The sequence below is a fragment of the Misgurnus anguillicaudatus genome, chromosome 6, assembly GCF_027580225.2.
Source record: "Misgurnus anguillicaudatus chromosome 6, ASM2758022v2, whole genome shotgun sequence".
NCBI lineage: Eukaryota > Metazoa > Chordata > Actinopteri > Cypriniformes > Cobitidae > Misgurnus > Misgurnus anguillicaudatus.
In genome coordinates, this window is record NC_073342.2 from 31529735 (window position 1) to 31557174 (window position 27440).

The window sequence follows — 27440 nt, forward strand, 5'->3', positions numbered from 1 at the left end:
TGAATAACTACAGCAAACAATTTTTTACAGTGTAATCTGACCAAATATATTGATGACAGGACCTGTTGAGTTTTTTTACTTTATGCACACTTTGTTGTATTTGTTTGAGACACTTATACAGTACAGGGTTCCCACTCCTTAGTTAACTTCAAATTCAAGGACCTTTCAAGGACTTTCCAGGTCCAGTACCCTCAAATTCAAGGACTAAATGTGAGGACACCTTTCAAGTGAGAGCAAGGTTACATGTTACCTTTTAAGATACATGTTACAGTTCCCTTTCGAGGGAACTTGCGCTGCGTCACTGCGGTGACACTTTGGGAACGCCTCCAGGGGTAAGTGCGTCTGAATGTGTATATCAAGTTCAACCAATGGTGAGGCTTAACGACAAAGACAGGGTGACACGAGAGCCAGGAAGTATATCGCTATCTAAAATATTCCCAAAGACGGCATTACAGGGACGCAGGAAGTATGGCAAGGGAGACGCAGCGTCTCGTTCCCTTCTCAGGGAACAACAGTTACATACGTAACCCGAGACGTTTTCATGTGTCAAACACAACTATGCAAAAAAGCATTTTGGTCTGAATCAACATTCGCATACAGAAGATATAAGCATTTAAAGTGAACAGTTTAGCATGTGTGCTTAAAAGTCTAAATTTTTTATGATATTATCCTACACTACACAGGGAATAATATGAAGTTTTTCCCACAGAAAACTTCTTGCATAAAATAAATTCAAGCACTTTCAATGACCTGTATCTATGTATGTATATTTTTAAAAACTTCCCAGAGCCTTGAACTTTTCCCCCCAGATTCACAAACTTTCAAGGATTTAAAGGACCCGTGGGAACCCGTCATAGTTTATTTCTAGCATGTAATACTTTTCTACCATAAAACTTAATTATATTGAGAATTCTGTGTCAAATTAAAATAGTATTAAAAACTAGTTCAAATATAGTACGGCATGCTATTCATGTCTTATTTTAAAACTAGAAAAACAACATCCAACTTTTCATATAATTTCTTTAATTGAAGAGTTGGACAGAACAAAGTTGTTCAGTGTGAGAAAATATTCACACTCCCTACATCAAAACCTATAATTTGTCCAAATAACAAGCACACAAGTCAAAGACGGTTCTCATGTCTTTGATTTATTCCTCAAAGACTAAATTAATTCAACATATAATTTTAAAGTCTTTGATTGAATAGTGTGAGCACAGGTTGACTAAAAACAGAGCTCTGCTGACCACTGTTGGTGTACTTCAGTATTACAGGATATCATTTATGTTATACACAATACATAAAGTTAGTATGTGTATGAATATTTCCTTTTTAAATGTGCATTTTTATCTGATGGTATAAATCCTGTTGTAATGTGACACATTGATTTGTCTATTGAAGGCATCAGGTGTTGTCCGTCCACACATTTGTTGTCGGTCAATCACATACTAAGCCACTTGAGGATGTAAAAGTTTCTCTTGCCCACTCTGATCAGACTGAGTCCATTAGCGAGAATGTGCTGACCCGGAACCAGAACTTGCTCGGGGTTTGCTGCCCTCTGGTGGTTGATCCAAACTCCACCGTCCTTTATCATCTGATATCTAGACAAAAGCGTACAATGAGAATAAACGTAATATGATGGACTCGCAAGACTTCGTTGTGATTGATAGCAGACGGCCGTCTCTTACCCACGTGGACCTTCAGGAATGGCTTGTGCATTTCTGCAGGCATCCAATACAGACGATCCCGGATCAAGGAAAACTTCATGAAACGGAGCTTCTCGGAAAAGTTCCTGTAATTCCACGTCACTCATCTGTTCCAAAGCTTGAATATTACTGTGATATAAAGCATTGGTGCACCTGTGTACACACATATAAAAAATATTAAAGTTCACAATACATTAATACCATTAAAGGGGTCATATCATGAAAATCTGTCTTTTTCCATGTTTAAGTGCTATAATTGGGTACCTGGTGCTTCTACCAACCTAGAAATTTGGCTCCCCTTGTGATGTCAGAAGGGGATAATACCACCCCTTAATCTGCACTATCCAACCACGGCACTGCCATTTAGTGCAAAGCGAAAGAGAGAAAAAATTATTGACAGCACAATTGAGTGTCAATTTCAACAAACCACCATATCATGGCGATAGTGTTTGGATTTCATCAGCTCATTTGCATTTTAAAAAAATAAAAAATTTTGCTCACACCTAAAAAGTGTCAATTTTAACATGTTATAATAAATGATCTATATGATATTTTGAGGGGACACCAAAAGATTTATTTTACATCTTTAAAAAAAAATTCATAATATGACCCCTTTAAGACAACATGAAAGCAAATCTATTTTACTTCTTTTAATATATTTCTAAATTAAACAGCATGCAAAACAACTAAAATTTAGAGTGGTACTGTAATGCCCTGAAAATTTATTAGAACAGGAAAACTGTCTGAATTTGCTAAAACAATGCATTATTATTTAGTTATTGGTATCCAACACAATCATATGTATTTTACATGGTGGCTAATTTGTACGACCATATTTATAAGTTTTTGTATGATTTGCAATTTTGAACGATTGATTGTAATCGATTCTCATCATACAAATCCATTCTTAGTTGCAAATTCGTAAAATATGTAGGAATTCCTGTGAGATCAGGCTGGGTTTTCATTATCTAACAGTACACATGTCGGTGACATAAAACGTTTTTTTTTTTTTCAGAAGGCTGAGCCAGTACGTATGTGAGGTTTTAATCTCAAAAATTCATACAGATTTATTATAAGATGTTAAAATCGACACTTTGTAGGTGTGAGCAAAAATGTGCTGTTTTTGTGTGTCCTTTAAAATGCAAATGAGCTGATCTCTGCACTAAATGGCAGTGTCGTGGTTGGATAGTGCAAATTAAGGGGAAGTATCCCCTTCTTACATCACAAGGGGAGCCAAATTTCAAATATCAAATTTTTTCACGTGCTTGCAGAGAATGGTTTACCAAAACTAAGTTACTGGGTTGACCTTTTTCACATTTTCTAGGTTGATAGAAGCACTGGGGACCCAATTATAGCACCTAACTCTTTCCCTGCCAGCCTTTTATAAAAAGTTGCCCGCCACCATTTTTTTGTGATTTTTTACAAAAGTTTTACAAAATGACTTCCAGGAAAATTTTCTTCTATAAAAATATAAACATACAATATATTTAAAATGAAAGAACAGACCCTCTGCTTTCAAACAAACAAACTGGGAAAAAAGTTTCCTCCTATCTTCATTTGTTGTATCACCTATCAAATATGGGTAGGTTTCTTCAAAATTTTTTTAGAAAAAAGCAGCATTTTGTAAAAAACTCTGGTTAGATTTCAGATTCAGAACGATGATCTAAACACTGAGTTTATAGAATTGAAGAATTAGCTGATGCTTCAGTTTTTTATAAATTGGGTAAGAGCGCCATCTAGTGGATAATACCAGAATTTTCTCTTAATTGACGAGATTGCTCATGAATGGCGAGGAAAGAGTTAAATATAAAAAATTGGAATCCAATCACATTTAGAACGTGTGAACGGCAAAAAAAGGCATGAAATCCATTTTTTTCTAATCCGTTTCAGGCTACATCGAGAGGTGGTTTGAAATCCTTTTCAAATCGCATTTCCGGAAATCCATTTCAGTCTGACCGCCATGATCGCATTTGTGTAGCTTTTTGGGTACCTCATGCTGTCGCATCACGTAAAACAAACACGTCAGATGTCGAGGCAGATTGTCGTGCCAGCGCGACGTCATTGCCATAGAACGCTACTGGACGCACAGATCGGATCTGAACAGTTGTGATGCACAATATCAACAGTGAGTCTGTGAAATTGGATATGCACCAAAATCTGATTTAGACTGACAGTCTTATTGAAGACAAAAGTTAATTTTGTGCCATCACATGTATTGATAAATCATGCACAATAAGACTGTGAATGTAAATTATCTGACTTTATCAGATTAGAAGCACTTGCCTCTTGGCGCTTTCCAATCCCTCTTTCCCGTGCACCAGTTTGGTGACCTCAGCGGCCAGACGTTTGTGAGCGATCCGCCGGCCCGGGTCTTGCCTTTGCTGTTCCATCACCTTCTCAACTTCAGCCAGTGGAAGAAAAGTGAACAATTTAAGATACCTGCAGAGGGAAATGTGTTTGTATTAAACCATAGGAGCTATTGTAAATCTACAAAACACAGTAGATTAGAATACTAAGAGACAATGTCCTCTATAATAAACATAATAAATAGCTTGCACTTTGCTCTCATTAAATATACAGCACGATGCAAAACTGCAAGAGCTTGTTAATGAATAAAATTTTGTTTTTAATTTGCCTATTTTTCATGTTTCATAAAGTCATTTGGTTTGGAGTGACAAGTAAAATGTAATTATTTTGATAAACTGTTGTAGTGCATTAACACAGTCGTGTTCAGAACATAATGTCTTACCCCTCTACGCTGTTATCAGGCAGACGGAGGAAGTATTGATAAAACTCAAAGGGGGAAGTTTTATCTCTACTCAACCAGACAGCGTTACCAGCAGTCTTCCCCAGTTTATCTCCCATTGAACTGGTCACAAGTGGAATGGTTAGACCGTAGACGTCCTCCCCTGTCTTTCTATATGAGAAGATACAAACATCAGAGTATATCCACACATGAATGCCAGCAAGAAAAAAATCATGCCTTTCAAATATATTTAAGATTCAATTACGGGAAATAAAAAATATGCATTTTATTTACAAAAAGTGTTTTGACATTGTGTACACACAACAACACCTGCAGACATCTTGGGCATTTTAACATTAAAATTTAAGACATTATTTATGTTTTATACCGTGATACAGTGATGCACTGACAATAACCACAGTACTGAATCATTACCATATGCAATGCATACTATGATATATTTGATATAAATGGTAATACCATGTTCACTAAACCTTAGTATTGGCATTGCACCTGTCCCATGAAAATGGTAATATCACTGTACACAGAAGTACAGTAGTGGAAAATTTAATATTGGGCATCGTAATGTTTTATCATTTTTATGAGGTACACATGCACCCCCTACTGGTTTCTTTGCAAATAACATTATGGGACATCAGGTATTTACCATTAAAACCATCACAAAACTCCTTTATGTTGTTGCTTTTTGGGCCTTATCCCAATAAGAAACTAACACACTACCAGTAGACACCCACAGAGACCATTATAGTTTATATTAAAAACAAATATATTCCCATTATAACCGTTAAGTCAATTCTATTTTTGTGGTGTTTTATTCAGCAGGGTGCCGATGCACGTGATACTAGCAAAATTATATTCATGTACCACCTCATACCAGGCTTGTTCGACTTGTGGCGCCGCAAGAACCGACAGCCGGATGACGTCAAAGTACCGCGAGAATGATTCAAGAAATCATATTTCGTCTCGCTTTCGCGATACTTTGACGTCATCCGGCGGTCGATTCTTGCGGCGCTGCATGAAGTCGAACAAGCCTACCATCACTTCGACAGATTCTCAATCCGAAAGCTGCAGCCTCCATAGGTCGCATATGCAGGCTGCATACGTCATCAAGCCTAGTTTATTTAAGTTAACTAGCTTTACATTCGCATTCGGTATAATTGTTTATATTTCGAAACAAGACCCCCGGAGGCTGCAGCCGCAGTAAATGTGTATGACGTCATACTTGTGGATAAACTCGTGGCCACTCATGATGTTTCCCAGCTGATCGGTTCCGCCCAACTGGATCCTGCAGCCGTGCAGCTGGTGCAGATGGTAGAAGTCGAAGGCCTGGAACAGTTGATAGGAGAACTCTGTGTAGCTCATCCCTTCTGCGCTGCGCAGCCGCGACTGCACGCTGTGTCTGCTCAGCATCGTGCCCATCCGGAAGTAACTGCCCACCTCTGACAAAAAGTCCACCACCTGTCGGTCCTTATACCAGGTGAAGTTATTCAGCACCGTCACCCGACCCACTTTACTCGGGTCCGAGCTGAAATAGAGCTCGTGGTGGGTGAAGATCCGCTGGAGGTTCTCCAGAATCCCGCGGGCGTTGCGCTCCACCGTGTCTGGGCACAGTCGCTCCCTCTCGGCCGTCTTCCCACTCGGGTCACCGATCCGCGCCGTGGCTCCGCCGAGAAGCGCGATGACGTCATGGCCAGCATCCCTGAAATGCAGCAGGCCGATGATGGCGAGCAAGTTGCCGGCGTGTAGGCTGTCCGCCGTCGGGTCGAACCCACAGTAGACTGTCTGGGGTCCGGACCGGAGGAGCTCCGGTAATTCGACCTGAGCTGCTTTCTCGGGAAACGACTCCTTTAGGATCCCCCTGTTATACAAAGACAACAGGAGCCCGGTTCGTCTGGACGCAGAAGTGTGAAATGAAGGTTTTAAACAAGACAAAAATGCTTTTCTGAATAAATAGTGTGATTTGAATCGACACGCAGTGCGGCATGACCGTGCAATGGGCGCCGCCATGTTGGAAGGCGGTGTTGATGAAACTACTGCCACCGCGTGGCCGGATGTGGAACTTATAAAAACAACATACAAGCACGAATCAAAATACAGTCCAAATCATGACCCAATACAATATCATTAATAAAATATTTCCCAGTTCCCATGTTTTACGGTTAGAAATAATGAACAATGTTATGTTTTCCCTCACTAATGGGCGCCAAATCCTCGAACAATCAATCAAATCTCGTGCTCTGACCACTAGCTCTAGTTTTTTCTTCAATCGCAATTCTGCTCATTTGGATTGTTTTATTAGGAAACAAATTATTTACAAAAAAATTGCGTATTTTTTATGTTGTATCTTATCAGTACTTTCAGTCCTCTTTTATTTGCACAATGTTATTCTTTCTGTTCACCACTGGAGGGCGCCACACAACACATTTTTTCTCATGTTGATATTTAGGTCAAGTCTTTGGTGCCACAAGGTCACAGTACAACATGTTGTGCTTTTAAATCTTTATATTTTGCCAAAGGCTTTTCTTTCTGAACTGTTTGGACTTTTAAATAAATAAACTTTTAAATATTGAGAGAAAGGCAATGCTTGGTTTTACAATTATCTTTTATTTTAAAACAGGACTTGGTGTGTCAAACATGTGTCTATAGTTATAAAATCTACACAGAATCCCTTTTTTGCAGCATTACATTAACAATTAATAGCTAATACAAAGTGAAAAGTCTGTGTATCAATCGTTTATTAGAAATTATGCTGTGAAAGGCAGAGCAATATTTCACTTTGACCTGAGCTATACGCACTACGGGAAGACCAAGAGACAATTCCCTGATATAAAATCATTCGAATCCCTTCTACCACCATGCATTCTAGTTGAAAACAACAAAGCATGTCATTTTAATGAATGAGAAATAAAAAGAAAACAATGTAATACTTTATGCACATTTGCTCGATTGGCATATGAAACCTCAATTTGATCAATTTTGAATTATAATACACAAAAAACAACCAGTTTTGCAACTACTAATTGTACAAGTGACATTCAAATTTGCCATAAATCATTCACCTTCATTCAATAACCTGCAGTCTAAGGCACATGAAAGACATACTGCCACACTTCACTATTTCTGCTGTTTGTATTACGTACATTGTAGCAGGGAGAAAAGATGTGCAATACACAACCAGGGCGCACACAGCACATGAAATTGTATCCCACAATGCAATGCATCTCATTTGACCTTCAGATTCCCAGTATGACAATTAAACCAGTAATGTTAGCCTTAAATCTCTTTTCTTGCTTGACTTTTTTACACAAAAAAAATGTAAAATAAACATTGACCCATCCCCTAAAATGAAACATGCAAGAAGGTAGCATACATTTAACATTGCACACACACAAATGCAGTATACTGTATAATGTCTAGTAGTTAGTATGTAGTAAGCTTAGCATTCAATTCTGCACACAGCCGTACTAATAACCGTGATTGGAGGATGAATTCAGCACATTCTGAAGGGATATGAACACATTTACACATTAAACAGAAATAAAGTAAATCAGTCACCATTAATATGAGCACATAAACTGATATGAAAAAAAGACACTAAGCTAGTAAAATGATGCTTTTACTGCATTTACTAATTTCTAAAATGTCCTGACAGTGCGTGAGACACATCAGAAAGCGCACCTTCAAGAACCTCGCTGGATTTACAAACCATTTGGCTTGACACATGGCAGTGGTAGATCTATAGAAATACGAATAAAATGTTCAGGAGTATCTTCACTCTTGTACCTGAGACTATGGGTTGATATTAGAATACATTAAAACAACCCGACAGGAGATGCTTACAAAAAACAATAGGATTGGTCAGAATAAAAGTTCAAAAGCATCAGATTTTCAGTAACAGATTTGTGGCAAAATAAAATCACCCTGTTAAAGTCCACATGAAATAACCAGAGCTTCGATTCAATACAATAAACTGCTTTTAATTGCAGAAATGTTTTTTACGCCAATGCACGACTTCACAAACATACAGATTTGTATGCAAAAAGGTTTCTGACAGTAGGATCACTGATCTAGGACCAATATTTATAAACCTTCCCTGATGTTAGAAGAAATAAATAGTCAATCAGGATTCAAAGATGTGACTCTTTTATAATATATTTGCTAATAATCTGTATTGGCCACTAAAAGCGTTTTTTTTTCACACTATTGGCAATTGGATAACGAATAAAAGAATTAAGAAAAAAGTTTTATTTGCATTTCTTACAAAATTGTGTTAATTTAAGCAAAAAACTATCGGTAATCTGTATCGTCAGACATCACTCCTACTTATCGGTATCTGCAAAGAAATTTAGTATCCGTGCATCTCATCTCATGTTTGTGCAATATAATAAACAAGTGTGTACATCGCTCTCTTAATGGATTTGTGTATCGGTATATTATAAAGTGTGAATTTAAGACAATTTAGGCTTGCCACAGTTTACTCTTTCTCAGTTTTTACATTTGATATATATATTCATAAAGATAACTTTGCTTTAGTATAAAAAGACTACATTTAGTCATAATCTTGCATAGTGCATAATACCTAAACAATATCCGAGGTGTTAAACTATCGAAACTGAGCCACAGAGAAGCAAGGTCAAGCGGACACGACTTACAAACAAAACACATTTTACAAGTTAAGTGCATATCAGAAATGCACATCCTCACGTGTTGCGCTGAATTCAGTATTTCTGTATTTTCAATGACACTGAAGTTCTGTAGGAATGCAACTGCTGACAATCAGAGCTTACATTTGTTTTGTTTTTGTTCGTATCAAACAAGCACAACTCTAGCCAAACGTTACTTTGACGTCTTATGTGTAACCATCCTAAAACTCCAATACAACAATATTAACTTTTTAACATTAGCTTCTGTGTCTGAGCTGTTTAGAGAACTCGCGTTTGAGGAAAGTTATGAGAGATTGAAAAGAGAAGATTGTATAGATATTTTGCTTATTAAAATGCTTAATAAAAATCATTTTGATTTGTTGTGTCATACATTTGGGGGAAACAGTCCTTGAAAAGTGAAGCCAAAACATTTCGATCGCCCCCTGGTGGCTGGCTGCAGTATAGATCATAAACCCAACTTGAGCCAAACTTAAGCATCAAAAATATTTTGCCTAGTTATAGTTATTTTAGTCATTTTTGTCATGTTAATGTACCTTTACATGTGTGTTTTTAAGTTAATTATTAACTCATTCCCCACCAGCATTTTTTTTTAAAGTTGCCCGCCAGCATTTTTTGTGATTTTCAAAATGTCTTCCAGGAAAATTTTCTTCCAAAAATATATAAACATACAAATATATCAAATGAAAGAACACACCCTCGGATTCCAAACAAACGAAGGAATTCAAAGGAATTTTGTACGAGATAAGATGTAGATACAGTTTTTTATAAATTGGGTAAGTGCGCCATCTAGTGGATAATCGGTATTACACCTAACCATTAAAATTCATCAGGAACACGTTTTTTTCATGCAAATGTTTTATCTTAATTGACAAGATAACTCTTCAATGGCGGGGAAAGAGTTAATTGCTATTAAAAGTGGTGTGACGACTTGATTTCCGTCTGTGAACGAGTCAAATGTGATGGAGCCAAAATGGGCGGAGCCTTGATACCGCTTGATCATTACCGCGCAGACTCTAATGCTGCGTTTACACCAGCCGCGGTAGAGGCGTGAAGCGCGAGTGATTTCAATGTTAAGTCAATGTGAAGACGCGTTGACGCGTGTCTGGAGGTCTCGTGGTGCGGATGAGGTGTTTTGCGTGGCGCAGAAGGTGCGATTCCGCCTCATTCGCGCGTCTAGTTCGCTCGAATTGAGTGCCTTGCACAGTACGCGCGAATGGTGCTTTTTGTGCATTTTGCGTTTGATGCAAATTTGCAGCTGACGCCCGAGTTGAAAAGTTTGAACTTTGGTGGAATTTCGCGCCGTGTTAACCAATCACGAGCCTGCTTGCTGCTGCGGCGGCAGCCCCACCCGGAGTCACTTATTCAACATGGAGGAACGCTTGATATTGTCCAAAGCAGTCACCCGGAGCTATATGACACAAGTTATTACTTCTATAGAGAAAGGAATAAAAAGGACGTCGCTTAGAAGAGTGTCAGTGAGGACTTTGGGCAACCTGGTAAGTTGTAAATACACATTTCACTTTTGAGTCACGTGACCCGCACCGTTTATTTTCCCCCTATAGTAAAGGTTACCAAATACAAACCGGTAACTCTCTTGATAAATGCACAATCAACATCAGTCATCTTGCAAACAGACAACCGCATAGCACTTGCCCCTCCCACAAAAAGCGGATATTGCCTCTGACGCGCGTCAAATGCTTGCTTTTTCTCTAGATGCGCGATTGCATTCAAACTGTTCAAGCGGCAAACTAGGCGCGATTTCGACGCGGTTGGTGTAAACGCAGCATTAACCGAAGTACATTTTTTACATGTATGTGCTGGTCCGCGTACAGTGCGTGTGACGCAATTTTCGTTATCAGAAGAGTGCGCACGTACTGCAAGTACACCACCAGATTTTCGAAACCTTTGCATGTGCCTACAGGTCAGGAGAATGCAGTATGTAGCCCAAGAGATGCATTGCATTTTGTCGCAATGCGCGTGCATCGAACATCCATGTACACGTACGAGTCAAATAAACTATACCTTGCAGGGCTGTGCGTTTGACGGTGAGCATACATTCGCATACATGTAACAGACTATACTCCAGGATTCTTACTCTAAATGATGTCAGCGGCCATTTTTGATATATTTCGCTTCATTTTCTTACAATGGAAGTCTATGAAGACGCGTCATCCGTCTATGGTGTGAACGAACAAATCAGTGAACGTTATCCGAGGGCTGTATGAGAGCTCAGGAAGGACAGGACAAACAATATGAAACATTTGCAGAAACTGTTTAAAACGCTTCAAAGTGCTTCATATTAGCATGATACAAAATAATGTGCTTGTAACAACGGTAAGTCTAAAGTTAAATGTCCCTGTAGAGTATAAACCAGTCAGTTTTTACTAGTTACTGAGGGTCTATGAGGAAGTCACTTGGGTGGTCATACTGAAAATTTACTGCATTTCAATACAAAAGTGATATTGCTGTACGAAGATGGGCATATTAGTGTTTGATTCACAGTTTCTGGCCCAAGTATTATATAAAGTCTCCAAAAATATCTCTAGTCTTAAAACCACAGGTCAAGTTTAGTTTATATCTTAACTTTTTCACCAACAAACACAGAAACCAATCGTTTTACCCTAACAATAATGTTTCTGTACATTTTTCTGACAGGCCCAGAATCCCAGCAAATCCTGGGACTAGTGGTTCACGCCGAAGCCCTTCAGTTTGGAGGCTTTATGTCCTTTCCAGACTCTTCTAGAAATCTACAAGAGGAAGGAACCATTAATGGTCATGGTTGTGTCCGAGAGCATCAGACCCGAGTCAGTACATGTCTCTATAAATCTCCTGCAGTAATGGATGCAGTGCCGTGTCCTCGGTCTTCTTGATCTCTTGCACTAACTGAGCGTGCTCGGTCACCAGCTGTCGGAGATCCACCAGTTTCTGCAGGAGTTTAGGGAAGAGGAAGACATTATCAGCGTGGTTGCTCCTCAGATGTGTCTGAAGAACGTTGACGATGCTCTCCTGCATCAGTTCAATGTGTGGCACGTTCGTCAGGCCTGGACGATCTCCACAAGGACCAGATGCATGACAAAATGAGCTTGGCTCTGTTGAATAACATCACAAATTATATTGAACTCTTTTCCCGACATTAAGAGAAAACATTTGCATTATAAAAAACATTTTATTGATTAGTTTTAATATTAATCTGTAATACCGCGATTATCCAGTAATTTTAAACTCAGTGTATGTTTTGATAATTGTTCTGAATCTGATCTCAAAAATGCTCTTATTTCAGCTTTATGCAATTTTTAAGAGTTCATAAGCAGAGAAAATATTTAGATCGGATGAAACATTTTTTTTACCCCATTTTGTTTGTTTGTTTGAAAGCAGAGGGTCTGTTCTTTCATTTGATATATTTGTATGTTTATATATTTTCAGAAGAAAATTTTCCTGGAGGGCATTTTGTAAAACTTTTGTGAAAATTACAAAAAATGCTGGCGGGCAACTTTTTAAAAAAAGACTGGCGGGAAATGAGTTAAACAATTTCACATTGTATGAATAAAGTTGTGTTCCCATTCCAACGTGGAGCTGACATGGCGCAATTTTTATATACACCTAGGATGGCATTAACTTATTCCCCGCCAGCATTTTTGTGATTTTTACAAAAGTTTCACAAAATGCCTTCCAGGAATATTTTCTTCTATAAATATATAAACATACAAATATATCAAATGAAAGAACAGACCCAAACAAACAATAAACAAAACAAAAAAAATCGAGAAAAAAACATTTCATCCTATCTATATTTTTTCTCTGCTTATAGACGGTTTCAGCAGTAACAACATAAACAAGCGGCTTTCGTGGTCTGCACGTAACTTCCGGTAAACTCCGCTAAGAATAAATAACAACAAAATTCTTTAAACATAGTTTAAAAAACAACAACACATAGAGATTACCTAGGAAACCAAAACATTTGTTATTTTCGACGAGGCAGTTGTTCAAGAGATCAGTTTAGCAACTAGTCAGACCATAAAAAAAAACTAAACCGGAAGTAAAGTTCGGATCTAGATGTGTATCGCGTCAGCGCACGTGCGTCCGATGAAACAGTCTATAAACTCTTAAATATGGATATTTTTCTTCAAAATAAATTTCTTTTTGAAAAAAGCTGAAATAATTGCATTTTTGTGAATGAATTTTGTTATAGATCAGATTCAGAATGATTATCAAAACATACACAGTGTTTAAAAATAGTAAATATTTTTTGCTTTAGTTTTTTATAAATTGGGTAAGTGTGCCATCTAGTGGATAATTGCGGCATTACAGATTAACATAAAAACTCATCAGGTACACGTTTTTTATTCAAATGTTATCTCTTAACTGACCAGATAACTCGTCAATGGTGGGGAAAGAGTTAAGGTGAGTAAACTATGGGCTAATTTTTGGTAAACTAATCCTTTAAAACACAAGTCATTTATACCTCCACAACAGATGATGGCAGCGACAAACAACGCAAGATCGCTATCGTCCAGCTCGAGGGAGTTGAACTTCATGGCAAACTGAAACTTGGGCTCCATCATGTCGCTGAAGGGCCGCCGTAAGCTCTTCAGAAACTCTCTGGTGATGAAGCCGCTACCGTACGCCACCAACAGGCCGTCTTTATTCATGCAGGACGCCAGCATGGCGAAGAGCGCCTCGTGGACGCCGTACTTCAAAAGCGTTACCTGATAGTGAACAGGGACTCATAAGTACAGATAGATTTAAAGATGAGAGCTTTTAAATTTAGTTTTTTCATACGGTACATGCTGGCTATATCTGACACCGACCTGGTCGTTCAGGTCCAGGTTAGAGAAGCCCGGCACAGATTTGGCGAACTCTGTCAGTTCAGTAACCGTCTCCACAGATGTACACTGACAGCAGTGAAATATTCGAACCTCTGGGTCTTTATTTAACAGCCCACCGGAGGATCCCACCATCTTTGCCACAAACGTTTGTTCGGCCAGCTGAAGAGTCTCCATGTCATGGATGACAAACGGCTGAACAGACCAATGAGAATAAAGCATGCATGTCAAAGTTATGATGCATTGCATTACAAAAGAAAAAATCTGAAAGTGAGAGAGACTCTTAATGCAGCTGCTCTCAGTCCTAACAGCTGTTCATGTCGTGTTGAGCTCACAGTAAGAAAATCTGCTGGTGAGCGGATACAACAATCAAACTAAAGCAGCAGATGCATGATGGGAAACATGTTTGAGAAGAAACTTCTGCTGATGTACGTTCATACACAACAGCCTGTCACCCTTAGGTCATGACGGCACTCTTTAACAAACAGATTTGATCTTATCTGGTGAAAAATGTGTGACTCCAAAATAAACATCCAATAATTAATCACCTTAAATAAATGACCCAAGATCATCTTACCGGCGTGCTCGCTTTTCCTGTCAGGATGCTGCGTGATTTGGATTTGTTCATACTGAAGTTCTTCAGGTAGGCCTCGTGAATCTGCTTGGCGAGAGTTTTCTGGTCAGCCACCTGCGGGTCTTCAACCTCACGTTCACCAGTCAGGATCTCCGCCTTCAGTCTGAGCTTCTCCGACTGTGGCATTCGCCCAAACCGAATGGCGTTGGATAGATGGACAAACAGAAGCACATCAGCTGAAATCAACTAATGGAGCGTTCACACCAGATGCGAATGAAGCATTGAGTGATTTACATGTTAAGTCATACAAAGACGAAATAGACGTCCTGTTGCGTGTTAAACGCAAATGAAGTGTTAAGCGTGAATTAAACGTGAAGTATGATTAAAGCATTAATAAAGCATTAAGTGCAAATTAAGTGGTAAGCACGAATGAAGCGGTAAGCGCGAATGATTTACATGTTAAGTCAATGCAAAGACGCTATAGACATCCTGTTGCGCTTTAAACGCAAATGAAGTGTTAAGCGTGAATTAATTGTGAAGTATGATTAAAGCATTAATAAAGCATTAAGTGCGAATTAACTGGTAAGCACGAATAAAGCGGTAAGCGCAAATGATTTACATGTTAAATGATTTACATCAATGCAAAGACGCTATAGACATCCTGTTGCGCTTTAAACGCAAATTAAGTGTTAAGCGTGAATTAAACGTGAAGTAAGAGACAAGCGTAAATAAAGCATTAAGTGCAAATTAAGTGGTAAGCACGAATGAAGTGGTAAGCGCAAATGATTTACATGTTAAATGATTTACATCAATGCAAAGACACGACAATCACCCTGTTGTGCGTTAAATGCAAATGAAGTGTTAACCGTGAATTGAACGTAAGTATGAGTAAAGCGTGAATAAAGCGTTAAGTGCGAATGAAGTGGTAAACGTGAATGAAGCAGTAAGCGCGAATTTACATGTTAAGTCAATGCAAAGACGCAATAGACATCCTGTTGCACGTTAAATGCGAATTAAGTGTTAAGCGTGAATTAAACGTTAAGTATGAGTAAAGCTCAAATAAAGAGTTAAGTGCAAATGAAGTGGTAAGCACGAATGAAGTGGTAAGCGCAAATGATTTACATGTTAAATGATTTACATCAATGCAAAGACACGACAATCACCCTGTTGTGCGTTTAACGCAAATGAAGTGTTAAGCTTGAATTAAACGTGAAGTATGAGGAAAGCGTGAATAAAGCGTTAAGCACGAATGAAGTGGTAAGCGCAAATGATTTACATGTTAAGTCAATGCAAAGATCTATAGATATCCTGTTGAGCTTTAAACGCAAATGAAGTGTTAAGCTTGAATTAAACGTTAAGTATGAGTAAAGCGTGAATAAAGCGTTAAGCACGAATGAAGCGGTAAGCGCAAATGATTTACATGTTAAGTCAATGCAAAGACGCGATAGACATCCTGTTGTGCGTTTAACGTAAATTAAGTGTTAAGCGTGAATTAAACGTTAAGTATGAGTTAAGCGTGAATAAAACGTTAAGCACGAATGAAGCAGTAAGCGCAAATGATTTACATGTTAAGTCAATGCAAAGACGCGATAGACATCCTGTTGTGCGTTTAACGTAAATTAAGTGTTAAGCGCGAATTAGACGTTAAGTATGAGTTAAGCGTGAATAAAACGTTAAGCGCAAATAAAGTGGTAAGCACGAATGAAGCAGTAAGCGCAAATGATTTACATGTTAAGTCAATGCAAAAGACGCAATAGACATCCTGTTGTGCGTCAAATGTGTGTTAAGCACGAATTAAACGTTAAGCATGAGTTAAGCACGAATGAAGTGGTAAGCGCGAATAAAGCGTTAAGTGCAAATGATTTACAAGTCAAAGTACTGCAAAGACGCGATTTATTCAAATGATGTGAATGAAAATGTTAACTTTGGCGGATATTCTGCCATAATAACCAATCAGGGGCTTGCTCTAGTTGTGACGTGAAATAGACGTAGCGAGCGGAGGCAGAAATACAAAACAACAGTGGAGGACAAAATCATTGTCTCTATATGTGGACACCCAGAGCTGTATGACACATCTTCGTACTTTTATAGAAACAGGAATAAAAAGGATCTTGATGGAAAGAAAGTGAGTGAGGAGATTGGATAATCTGGTAAGATGTAAAAACGCTCTTTACTCAATTTGAACTATATATACATATTGAGACTACAAGCTAATTGAACGTATTCACGTCTTAATTTCACTGACAAAAATTTCACGTGCAAATGAAGCAAGTTCACTCAAAATGTTCAAGCGTCCAAATTTTACATTACATCTGCTACTGTAAATCTTTACAGTAGCACAGTGTTAAAAATGACAGACATTATGTTACGACGACTCACTCGGCTTCACCTTCAAACGTGCTTTTGGGGAACATCCCTAATGTTCATTGTTGCTAAAAAAGATGCTGAACAGCAAATTCTCTTACCAAACAGCCACATGAATGGCAAGTAACATCTGCTGAAATACAGGGTCACTATTTACACATTTTGTCAGCTCATGATGTCTGGTGCTCACCCAGAGGAATTGAGCAACACAGATTTCAAACTGGATAGTGTTCAGATTCAGTTCATGCTCTTATTGGACATGAAGAAAACTGGTAGGCAAGAACGCTATATCAACATGATTCATGGCTGGATTACAACAGAAACTAGATTTGAACATTTTGTGAAGAAACATAGAGACTTTTTATCCACATGTATGCATTTGGAAGATGTCGTATGTAAAGCCAATGTTATCCAGATATGATCCTAATGGTGAAATGACTCCACCCAGGTCTGCTAATTTTACCCTCCATGGCTGTGATATGTTTCCGCAGGGCAAGGTCAAGGGTCATCCTTGAAAAGAGTTTGGGTTACAGACTGTGATCATTTCAGCAGATTGTGTAGAGTGAGATGAGAGATTCAGATGAATGGAAACTATGATGGAGGTTTTGGAAGATTAATATTTGAAGGACAAAGACAACCAAACCCGGTTCTGTTTAGTCAAAGATTAGCCAGCATTGAGAAATACTAGAAATTCAGTCTTGGGTAACATACTAAACTTAGTAAACATTTGGCATTTTCCATCTTGTTTGTAAATGCACACATGCACAAAAAAAGTTTGGCACAATATTATGTGCACTCCGCCTTTAACTCTTTCCCCGCCAGCGTTTTTAAAAAAAGTTGCCAGCCAGCGCCAGCATTTTTCATGATTTTCACAAAAGTTTAATGCCTTCCAGAAAATGTTCTTCTTTAAATATATAAACAGACAATATTTCAGATGAAAGAACAGACCCTCTGTTTTCAAAAAAAAAAAAAAAAAACGTTTCATCCTACCTTCATTAGTTCTCTTGTAATCACCTCTCAAACATGGGTAGGTTTCTTCAAAAACACCCAATTTTGAGCAAAAAGCAGAGATAATTCCATTTTTGCGAAGGACTTTTGATAGAGATCAGATGCAGAGCGATCTTTAAAACATACACGTTGTGCATTTCTTTCTCTTTCACGTGAGGCGCTACTTCCGGGTTGTATAAGTGACGGCCTGGTGGATAATAGCGGTATTGCGGAAAGACGGAAAATCTCGTCATTGGCGGGGAAGTGTTTTCTCATAATTGACGAGATATCTCGTCAATGGCGGCGAAAGAGTTAAGAAAACACAGGCGCAATTTCCAAAAAAAACCAATGCAATATAAGTTATTTTTTTTTGGGGGGAGGCATTCACCTTTGGTGCAAATACCAGTAAATTTACAAGCACAAAAATTGTCGTGTTGCGTGATTTATTTTAATACCATAAATGTTGTGTCTGAAAGGGAAACTCCTACAAATGCATACGCAATAAAGTCAACTAAGTTCAGGCCTTTTCAGTACAAATTTTTGACTGCGTGTCTTTAGTAAATCCTGACAGTAGTTTTATTAACGGCAAGAGGCGTTTGCGGTGACGAAAGCTGTTAGTAAGTTGAGGAGTTACCTCGTCAATTAAGAGAAAACGCTTCCCTGACGAGTTTTTATGGTAATCTATAATTCCGCTATTATCCTCTAGGTGGCGCTTTTACCCAATATATAAAAAACTCAAGCATCCACTGCTTCAAAAACAGTAAAAAATGTCTGTATTAATCTGTATGTTTATATATTTATAGAAGGAAATTTTCTGGAAAGCATAAAATTTTGTGAATATCACAAAAAAATGGTGCTAACTGACAAAAAAAAAAACGCTGGCATGGAAAGAGTTAATCTAACCCTAAATTTGGACCCAGATATAAAAAGTTTGTTTGCGAGACCCATCGGCTCACCGTTGTGAGACATTCCCACCATCAGGCACTTCTGAAATCGACAGTATTGGCACTTGTTTCGATTTTTCTTTTGGATCTTACAGCGGCGTTCACACTTGTCATACTCCAGTTTTAGGCGAATGGTCCGTCTGAAGAAACCCTGCAAGAGAAACGAAACCATTTAATGACACACACTGAGGTAACCAAACACAAGGTTATCTCTTGCTTGAAATATATCTGCACCGTTCTACATCTGACTTCTTAAAAAGAGTTTAAACTATTTTAAGTTCATGTGTGCGTATTAAACAGGCCAGAAAATGATGTACAACATGCAAACCAGACGCTTCTCTGAATAGTTTGGCAGCACATTCATACGTCGTGTCCGTCCTTGGGGTTTCCTCTCTTGTAAGCATTCGTTCTGGCTTTCAGGCTTGGTTACAATCATTTAAAATAGAAGCAGGTTGACTTAATGAGGAACACGGCGCTAATATTAGAATAGTACGGTACGACCAAAACCTTATATAACGCTAAAACTGTACGGTTCATTTTCACAATAAAGAAAACACAAATTCAACTGCATGGTCCTGCAAATACATTTAACGTGATATAAACAGTATCGAAAAGTCTCCAATTCACACCTGTACCATCAGTTTCAGAATAGATTCCTGAAAATACACTGATAATGTTTTCAGGGATTTGTCCTGGGATTGTTTGATTTTGGTTCAGACTGCTAATGATTTTCTGGAATCTGTCGGGTTATGTTTACATGATGTAGTAAAAAGCAAAAACTTTATCTTTGCGTCAAAAAGATCTGCATTTACACAAATCTACGAAGACGACTAAATAATATACTTTATTTTGTGTGCTAGGCCTGTAGATGGCGATGTTACTTTGTAAAGTAACACTACACACCTGCGTACACATGCAATAAACTTTGTAAAGCATTAATAAACTTTTTGGTTATCCTCGCACATGCCTATTTAGACTAAATTCACACATGCGCACGTCACAGTTAATTCAGATTCGCGTTCACGTAGTTTACATGAAGACGACACGGTGTCATTATCAAAAACGTACACTTTGAAACAGACTTCAAAAAGTTGGTATTTTGAGGACCCCAAAATGCAGTTGTCATGTAAACGAATGGTCAAAGCGCACAAAAACATTCCCGTTTATGGTTGAAAATGTTATCTCGTGACGAGACGAGACGTGTTTGCATTCGCACAGGCAATTTTATGTGTGAAAGGAGTAGAACAAACACGGTTAACATCACTGCAACATATAGCTACTAAACTCAACATCTCTCTGAATCTGACAAGCATTACAGTTTGTGACAGAAAGTGTTATTGTGCACTCACGGCATCCCTGGAAACACCAGCACAGTCCAGAGAGATTTTAAAGCAAGAAATTAAGCGGCTTGTGCAATTCAAAGACAAGCAGCGATTCTCCAGTCGTGCAGAAGTCAACAGAAAGACTGGCAGGAGAAAACCATTTCATGTTGCTTCACTTCTGTTGAGCCATTCAGTCCCCAGAAACACTCGTAGTTTCGAAAGTTAGAAAGATGGAGGAGGAGAGGTTGAGCAAAGGACACAAACGCAAAAGGATTTGCTCAGATGGAGGACCACGAACTTCACGATAGCGAGCGTACGGCAACATCACAGCTATCAGAGCTTTATGGCCATTTAATGAGCAGTAATCATGGCCCCCCATTTTTTCCACACATCGGATAAAATATAATAATTAATCAGGGGCAGGGATATAAAGACCCCCCAAATTTTATTTGACATTTGTCACTCCTTTTTGAAACAATTAAAGCACTTCATGAGGCCTGTAATCTTTCTGGAAAAAGTGAAAGTAAAGAGAAAGTGACGTACTTTATTGACCAACGTAGGGTAACCCATACTTGGAATGTGAGCTTTGCATTTAACCCATCTAGTGAGTAGTGAACACACACACACACGCGCACACACACACACACACACACACACACACATGCACGCACGCACGCACACACACAGAGAGAGAGAGAGACTCATGAGACTCAACCCGGGGATTCTCGGGTTACAAGCCCGACTCATTAACTATTAGTGAGAAATAGACAGGTGATGTAATAAATTTGTTAAGCACTGTTGATGTGCAACATAAACGATATACAGTAACAGATAGTAACTCAACATGATCATTAAACTTTGGTTGGTAAAAACCCTTTTGAAACATTGTGCAATATGACTGATACTTTCTATCAGTTTCGTTGTTAATCTTTGAATCAGAATAAAGACAAAACATTAATAAAATCACTTTACTAACTATTGTTAAGGTACAGATATATAAATAGTACACAGAATGAATATAAAAAAGTTAAGCATGTGTAAAATCTAAACACATCTTGTCTCATCACATGACCTTAATTTAATCCCTCTGAGTTCTGCTTACCCTGCAGCCGTCACATAACTTACACCCAGAACGGGTGAAGACATTTTTAAGAGGTTTAATAGCAAGGTCAGGAGTTTACCAGGTCAACTGATGGTCAGGTGATAAATGAACAAAGAGCAACAAACAAATAAATGAATTCTATATTATATATAAAAAAAGATATATAAATAAAAAAATCTGAAATTATTATATGTATGTGTGTGTGATTAAATATACATAATAATTAGACGCAGCACACACACATATATTATGCAAAAAAATCTATTTTATTTTGTATGCGATTAATTAACGCAATTAATCTTTGCCCAGCACTATTTATTATTATTATTATTAGACTGTTTTTAGTATTATTTTTATTTAAAAGAAAAAGTATCACTAAAATCTCTAAATATTACCCCCAAATCAACCAAATCCATCAAAACTGCAAAAACAATCTGTAGCTAAATTCTGGACCAAAACTGATATCGAAAAATCTGGATGCACTTGGCCGAAAACCAAAACAAGAAAATGACAAAAAATATTTGTATGATTTTTATAATTGTATTAATAAAAGATTTTTAGATTAATCTCTAACAACCTGTCTATCTTTAATCTGTGTTTCATCAATTAGACATAAGAGCCATTTTCACACAGAGATTACGGAAAATACGAATTTTTGGTTACACCGCCAATGATTTTCCAGAATTTGTGCATGTGTTCAGACACATACCGTAAAGATCTTGTAACGACACGTGACATATTTTTTCCACAGTGTCTGAAGAAACCACGCACATGCATTTTAGTTTATGACAAGTTCATAAGAAACGCCTGATTTGCTGTTCTGTCATGCTGGTGAATGATTTCAGCTTCAACGCAAATAGTGATAAGCTCCTGGATATCTGCTTCAGTCCAGTTTGCTGACATTTCTCAACGTGAATGTTGATCTGTGTTATATCCATAAACCATAACTTCTTGATGCAATGACACGTGCGTCCTCACTATGGGACGCCCCTTACGGCATTGTTTCAGCATGGTTCACACTGGATGCTTTCCGTGTATGTTCGACAATATTACTAGGTCCTCTTTACGGAGCGATCCCAGAACATTTACAGGATGTGTTTGTGTTCACACAGAAGCCTCTCTGTGACAATTTTCTGGTGCTGTGTGAATGAGGTAAAAATAAAACTTGTTGACACTTTGTGGTGAAACCTACGTGTTGTTTTTCTGACAGTAATATTATGACTAAGATGTCCAGAGAACAGATGTCTGTCCAACTGTTACTTTAGACATAGATATGAGTGGAAAACATGGAGACACGTCCTCAATGACCCTAAGAGAGAAACACTTCTGATAGGAGAAAGTGTACAGGGCCCCAGGGCCAAGCACTGTGTGTATATATGTATGTGTGTGTGTGTGTGATATAATGCAGAGCCTGTACTTCAGAAACGCTACCGTTTCCCTCAACCCTTCACAGAAACCCATCCGTCACTGTGAATCTTTAAAAAATGATTTAGAGTTTGATGATTTCTTAAGTTTTCTCAATAGTCAGAGCGGATGGAAAAGAGTCAATTACGACACGATGCAAGAACCCTCTGACCAACATTGTAAGCGCACTTCAGGGAAAAGAATGTTCATAATTGTGAAACTGAAACTCGTGTATAGTTTCTCGTGAGTTCATCTGGTTTAACGTCTCACCTTACACCCCTCACAGGCGTGAACTCCATAGTGATATCCTGACGCCCGATCAGAACACACACGACACTCCAGATTCAAGGAACCGGAGGTGAACTCATCCTGTCCCGCCGGGCCACCGTACACACCTGATGATGGGCTGGACGCTGGCGTCAATGCGTCTATAAACAAACAGTTGAGTAGAAGACCTTTAAAACCTAAACTTTCAATCACAGTACACTACAAAACAGACAAATTTCAATAATTAACAAACTTAAACTATTAATCGCGATTAATCACATACAAAAGAAAAGTTTTTGCTTAATATATGTCTGCACTGTGTGTACATTTTTTTTACATTTATACATTTATGTGTGTATTTATATATACACATAATAATTACACACAACACACACACACAAATATTTTATGGAAATACAAACTTTTTTGCATGCGATTAATCGTGATTAACCTTTTGACAGCCCTAATAAAATTTTCTTCATTTTCCTGGAAAGCTGTTTTTATATAAGGCTTAAAATGTAAAATAAAAAAATTATATTAGTAAACTTCTGTTATTGTTGTGTGGCTTTAGCTATAATAAGAGAAAATCGAATTGAGTTAATATTTAGGTTTTATCTGATTAGTCGATTAATCGGGGGAAAACATAATAACAATAATAATAATCACCTGATTAATCGATAATGAAAAAAAACGTTTGTTGCAGCCCTCTATTATAAAACGCTTCAGAAAAGTGTCTTCGACCCAGTTTAAACAAAAAACATGTTTTATGGCTCAGGCAGAGATGATTATTTTATAACTTAGCTGCGCAAACTTTGATTTCACATTTACATGTATAAATATATAGATATATTTTTTACATTTATACATTTATGTATATATTTATATATACATAATAATTACACACAATACACACACAAATATATTATGCAAATACAAACTTTTATTTTGCATGCGATTAATCGCGATTAACCTTTTGACAGCCCTAATTATCTTCATTTTCCTGGAAAGCTCTTGAGTTCAAAAATCTGTTTATCACAAACATTTATCAGAAATCCAGTTCTGTGCTATAACCACCCAATGTCTCAAAAATCTTTCCGTGATGTCATTTAATCCTTAGCTCATGCGAGGTGTTTCACATTCAAATCAAAAAATCTAATTTTTTTGTGTCTTTAATATTCTAAAGCCCTCTTTCCTCAAGTTTGAATATAGTAAAGTTTCGTTTCTCTCATTCAATACCGAGCGCCTCGGGTAGCATTTACATTTGGTGAAACCTGTTCTTAGTTCTTGTAACATGACTAAAAACGTGTTTTTCCACGAAAAGGTCACATTCCAGCAGGTTTGTAGCATTCCGGGTGTGCGCTTCGTACCTAACACAGTGGAACTCTCTGAACCCGATCCGAGACCCGATGACTGATTCTCCGTCATCTCGATGGTGCTGAGCGCATCCTCATCGATGGATTGAGAGATATCCTGAAGATCTTCCATACCACCGATGAAGTCTCTGCACAAAGGGCTGTCCAACACGGAGTCATCCAGCGGTGATGGGGGATTGTAGTGTCTTTCCATGTCTACCATACTGGCGGACAGGAACAGAGCGCATATCACACATCAGCCTGAACACAAAGAGAAGAATAACATGAAGATGTTAAAGACTAAAAAACTTAACAGGACTGAAACAACATGAGAGGGAGCAAATATGCAGTACTGTGCAAAAGTCTTATGCTGCGTACACAACAAAGGCAAAGCATTGCGTTTCTCGTTCTAGATTACTCACAGGTATTTAATGCAAATGTTTTGCTTGAGTTGAATATTTTCAATTTGCGTGAATATGCGTTTAATGTAAATATCGCATTTTTGCGCTAAATCCCGCAAGTAATCTAGAGCGAGGAACTCGATGCTTTGCATTTGTAGTGTACGGCCCAAAAATGTGCATGACACAAAGTTAAATCCCGCGAGTAATCTAGAGCGAGGAACACGATGCAAACGCAAATTCAACTATTTGAGGCTATTCGCCTTAAACATGTCTTTGCGAAAGTTGAAAATATTTAACTCAAGCGGACAATTAGCATGACAGAAAGTTAAATCCTGCGAGTAATTTAGAGCGAGGAACTCAATGCTTCGCATTCGGAGTGTACACCCCAAACATTTGCATGAATAAGTTAAATCCCGCGACTAATCTAGAGCGAGGAACTCGATGCTTTGCATTTGTAGTGTACGGCCCAAAAATGTGCATGACACGAAGTTAAATCCCGCGAGTAATCTAGAGCGAGGAACACGATGCTAACGCAAATTCAAGTTTATTCAGCTATTCGCCTTAAACATGTCTTTGCGAAAGTTGAAAATATTTAACTCAAGCGGAAAATTAGCATGACAAAGTTAAATCCCGCGACTAATCTAGAGCGAGGAACTCGATGCTTTGCATTTGTAGTGTACGGCCCAAAAATGTGCATGACACAAAGTTAAATCCCGCGAGTAATCTAGAGCGAGGAACTTGATGCTTCGCATTTGTAGTGTACGCCCCAAACATTTGCATGAAACGAAGTTAAATCCCACGAGTAATCTAGAGCAAGGAACTCGATGCTTCACATTCAGAGTGTATGCCCCAAAAATGTGCATGACACAAAGTTAAATCCCGCGAGTAATCTAGAGCGAGGAACTTGATGCTTCGCATTTGTAGTGTACGCCCCAAACATTTGCATGAAACGAAGTTAAATCCCGCAAGTAATCTAGAGCGAGGAACTCAATGCTTCGCATTCGGAGTATACACCCCAAACATTTGCATGAAACGAAGTTAAATCCCGCGAGTAATCTAGAGCAAGGAACTCAATGCTTCGCATTTGTAGTGTACGCCCCAAACATTTGCATGAAACAAAGTTAAATCCCGCGAGTAATCTAGAGCGAGGAACTCGATGCTTCGCATTTGTAGTGTACACCCCAAACATTTGCATGAAACGAAGTTAAATCCCGCGAGTAATCTAGAGCGAGGAACTCGATGCTTCGCATTCGGAGTATACACCCCAAACATTTGCATGAAACGAAGTTAAATCCCGCGAGTAATCTAGAGCGAGGAATTCGATGCTTCACATTCAGAGTGTATGCCCCAAACATTTGCAGGACAGAAAGTTAAATCCCGCGAGTAACCTAGAGCGAGGAACTCGATGCTTCGCATTTGTAGTGTACGCCCCAAAAAATGTGCATGACACGAAGTTAAATCCCATGAGTAATCTAGAGCATGAAGTAATTACTTAAACGCAAATAGTCATACCGCTAAATGCATATTGGAATGGTATGCAATAACTGAATGACTTTAATACTTTAAAAAGTAAAAAAAATATAATTAACATTTTAGGTTGATTATTTGACATTTCAGTTGGATACATTCAACAAACAAACTGTTCACACATACAACTCAGCATTGCAGCGTTTAACAGAAGTGTAACAAATAAGCGTTTTTCTAATATAGCAGCCCTGCAAAAAGCTTTGTGTTGACTGCCATCCCTCACAATTTTATCTTTTCAGCAATACATTTTTTAACTTTCCCCAAAATATCCCTGAATTCAACATTTACGTCACATCAGTGTGACACAAAGATAAACACTGAGAGTTAAGCGAGGTCATGAGGATCTTAAGCTTTATTGTGGACACTAAAAAGACAAATGCACATCTGTGAAGTGTCCCTACAGGCCTATTTTCAAGTCAGATTAGGGTTTTACATGACATGCTGCTTTATTATAACATATGGGGCTTATATGATGATCACATGACTTTTAACATGACATCAGCATGTGCACAAACAAAAACACCCTATGGCACTACTAGTACAATGATGGTACTAAATAATTACTATAATTATGCACTGTGGTATTTACCCAAAGTATTTAAAAGAGTACCGCGTAAAATCATGGTACACAAACATGATAGTGGCATTCTAAAATAATTCAGGATCTTTTTCATATCTCAACTTTCTGACACACCCGACGATTAAGTAAATAAGTTAATCTTAGACTTGAAAGTGTATCAAGTCATCATTTACATAAAAAACCTGACAAATGCATTATTACATCACTATGTTTTATCATGCACATTAGTGATAACTGCATCACTCGCACCATCATTTATGAGCCTGATGGTCAAATAATTAGTCAACTAATTCAGTAAGAAAAGACGAACGATGCTAACTAAGAAGAAAAAACATATAAAAGTTCAGAAGACTTTCATATACGTGAAGATAAATCCAGCAGATCTGTGCGTTTCTTAGGCGTCAAAGAGTCATGAGATCACAGACAGATACATTCAAGGTCATTTATCTATGAGGACAGACAGATCAGTCAACAGACTGAAATACCACAGTCACACCGCGGTAAACCAACAGTACATGTGACTAATCTCACAGAAGTGGGGAAGAAGTAAACGACGATCATGATAATCCTTTAACTAACTTTCCTTTAGATAAATGAAAATCCAGGAAGACATTTCCTAACACCTGTGTGTTGATCTTTGTGTTTTTGACAACCTCCAA

The 27440-nt window shown here is 38.1% G+C and overlaps 2 protein-coding genes across 2 annotated transcripts in view; both read right to left on the bottom strand.

Moving 5' to 3' along the window:
- Nucleotides 1–1127: 1127 nt before the first annotated feature.
- On the bottom strand, nt 1128–6689 carry yars2 (tyrosyl-tRNA synthetase 2, mitochondrial). The gene is made up of 5 exons (XM_055191781.2): nt 5693–6689; nt 4453–4620; nt 3987–4142; nt 1686–1856; nt 1128–1598 (listed from the first exon to the last, which is right to left on the bottom strand). Exons 1-5 carry the CDS (start codon nt 6475–6477, stop codon nt 1439–1441), a joined length of 1440 nt encoding a protein of 479 aa, XP_055047756.1. The 5' UTR covers nt 6478–6689; the 3' UTR covers nt 1128–1438.
- Nucleotides 6690–7054: 365 nt separating this feature from the next.
- The window catches only part of pparab (peroxisome proliferator-activated receptor alpha b), a 28111-nt gene continuing 7725 nt past the window's right edge, over nt 7055–27440 (bottom strand). The window contains exons 2-8 of the mRNA XM_055191782.2: nt 24289–24534; nt 22925–23082; nt 18839–18977; nt 14535–14734; nt 13943–14152; nt 13597–13840; nt 7055–12184 (exon numbers count right to left, since the gene is read on the bottom strand). Of these exons, the coding sequence (XP_055047757.2) occupies nt 11940–12184; nt 13597–13840; nt 13943–14152; nt 14535–14734; nt 18839–18977; nt 22925–23082; nt 24289–24496 (1404 nt within the window). The 5' untranslated portion in view covers nt 24497–24534 and the 3' untranslated portion in view covers nt 7055–11939. The remainder of the gene's footprint in view (nt 12185–13596; nt 13841–13942; nt 14153–14534; nt 14735–18838; nt 18978–22924; nt 23083–24288; nt 24535–27440) is intronic.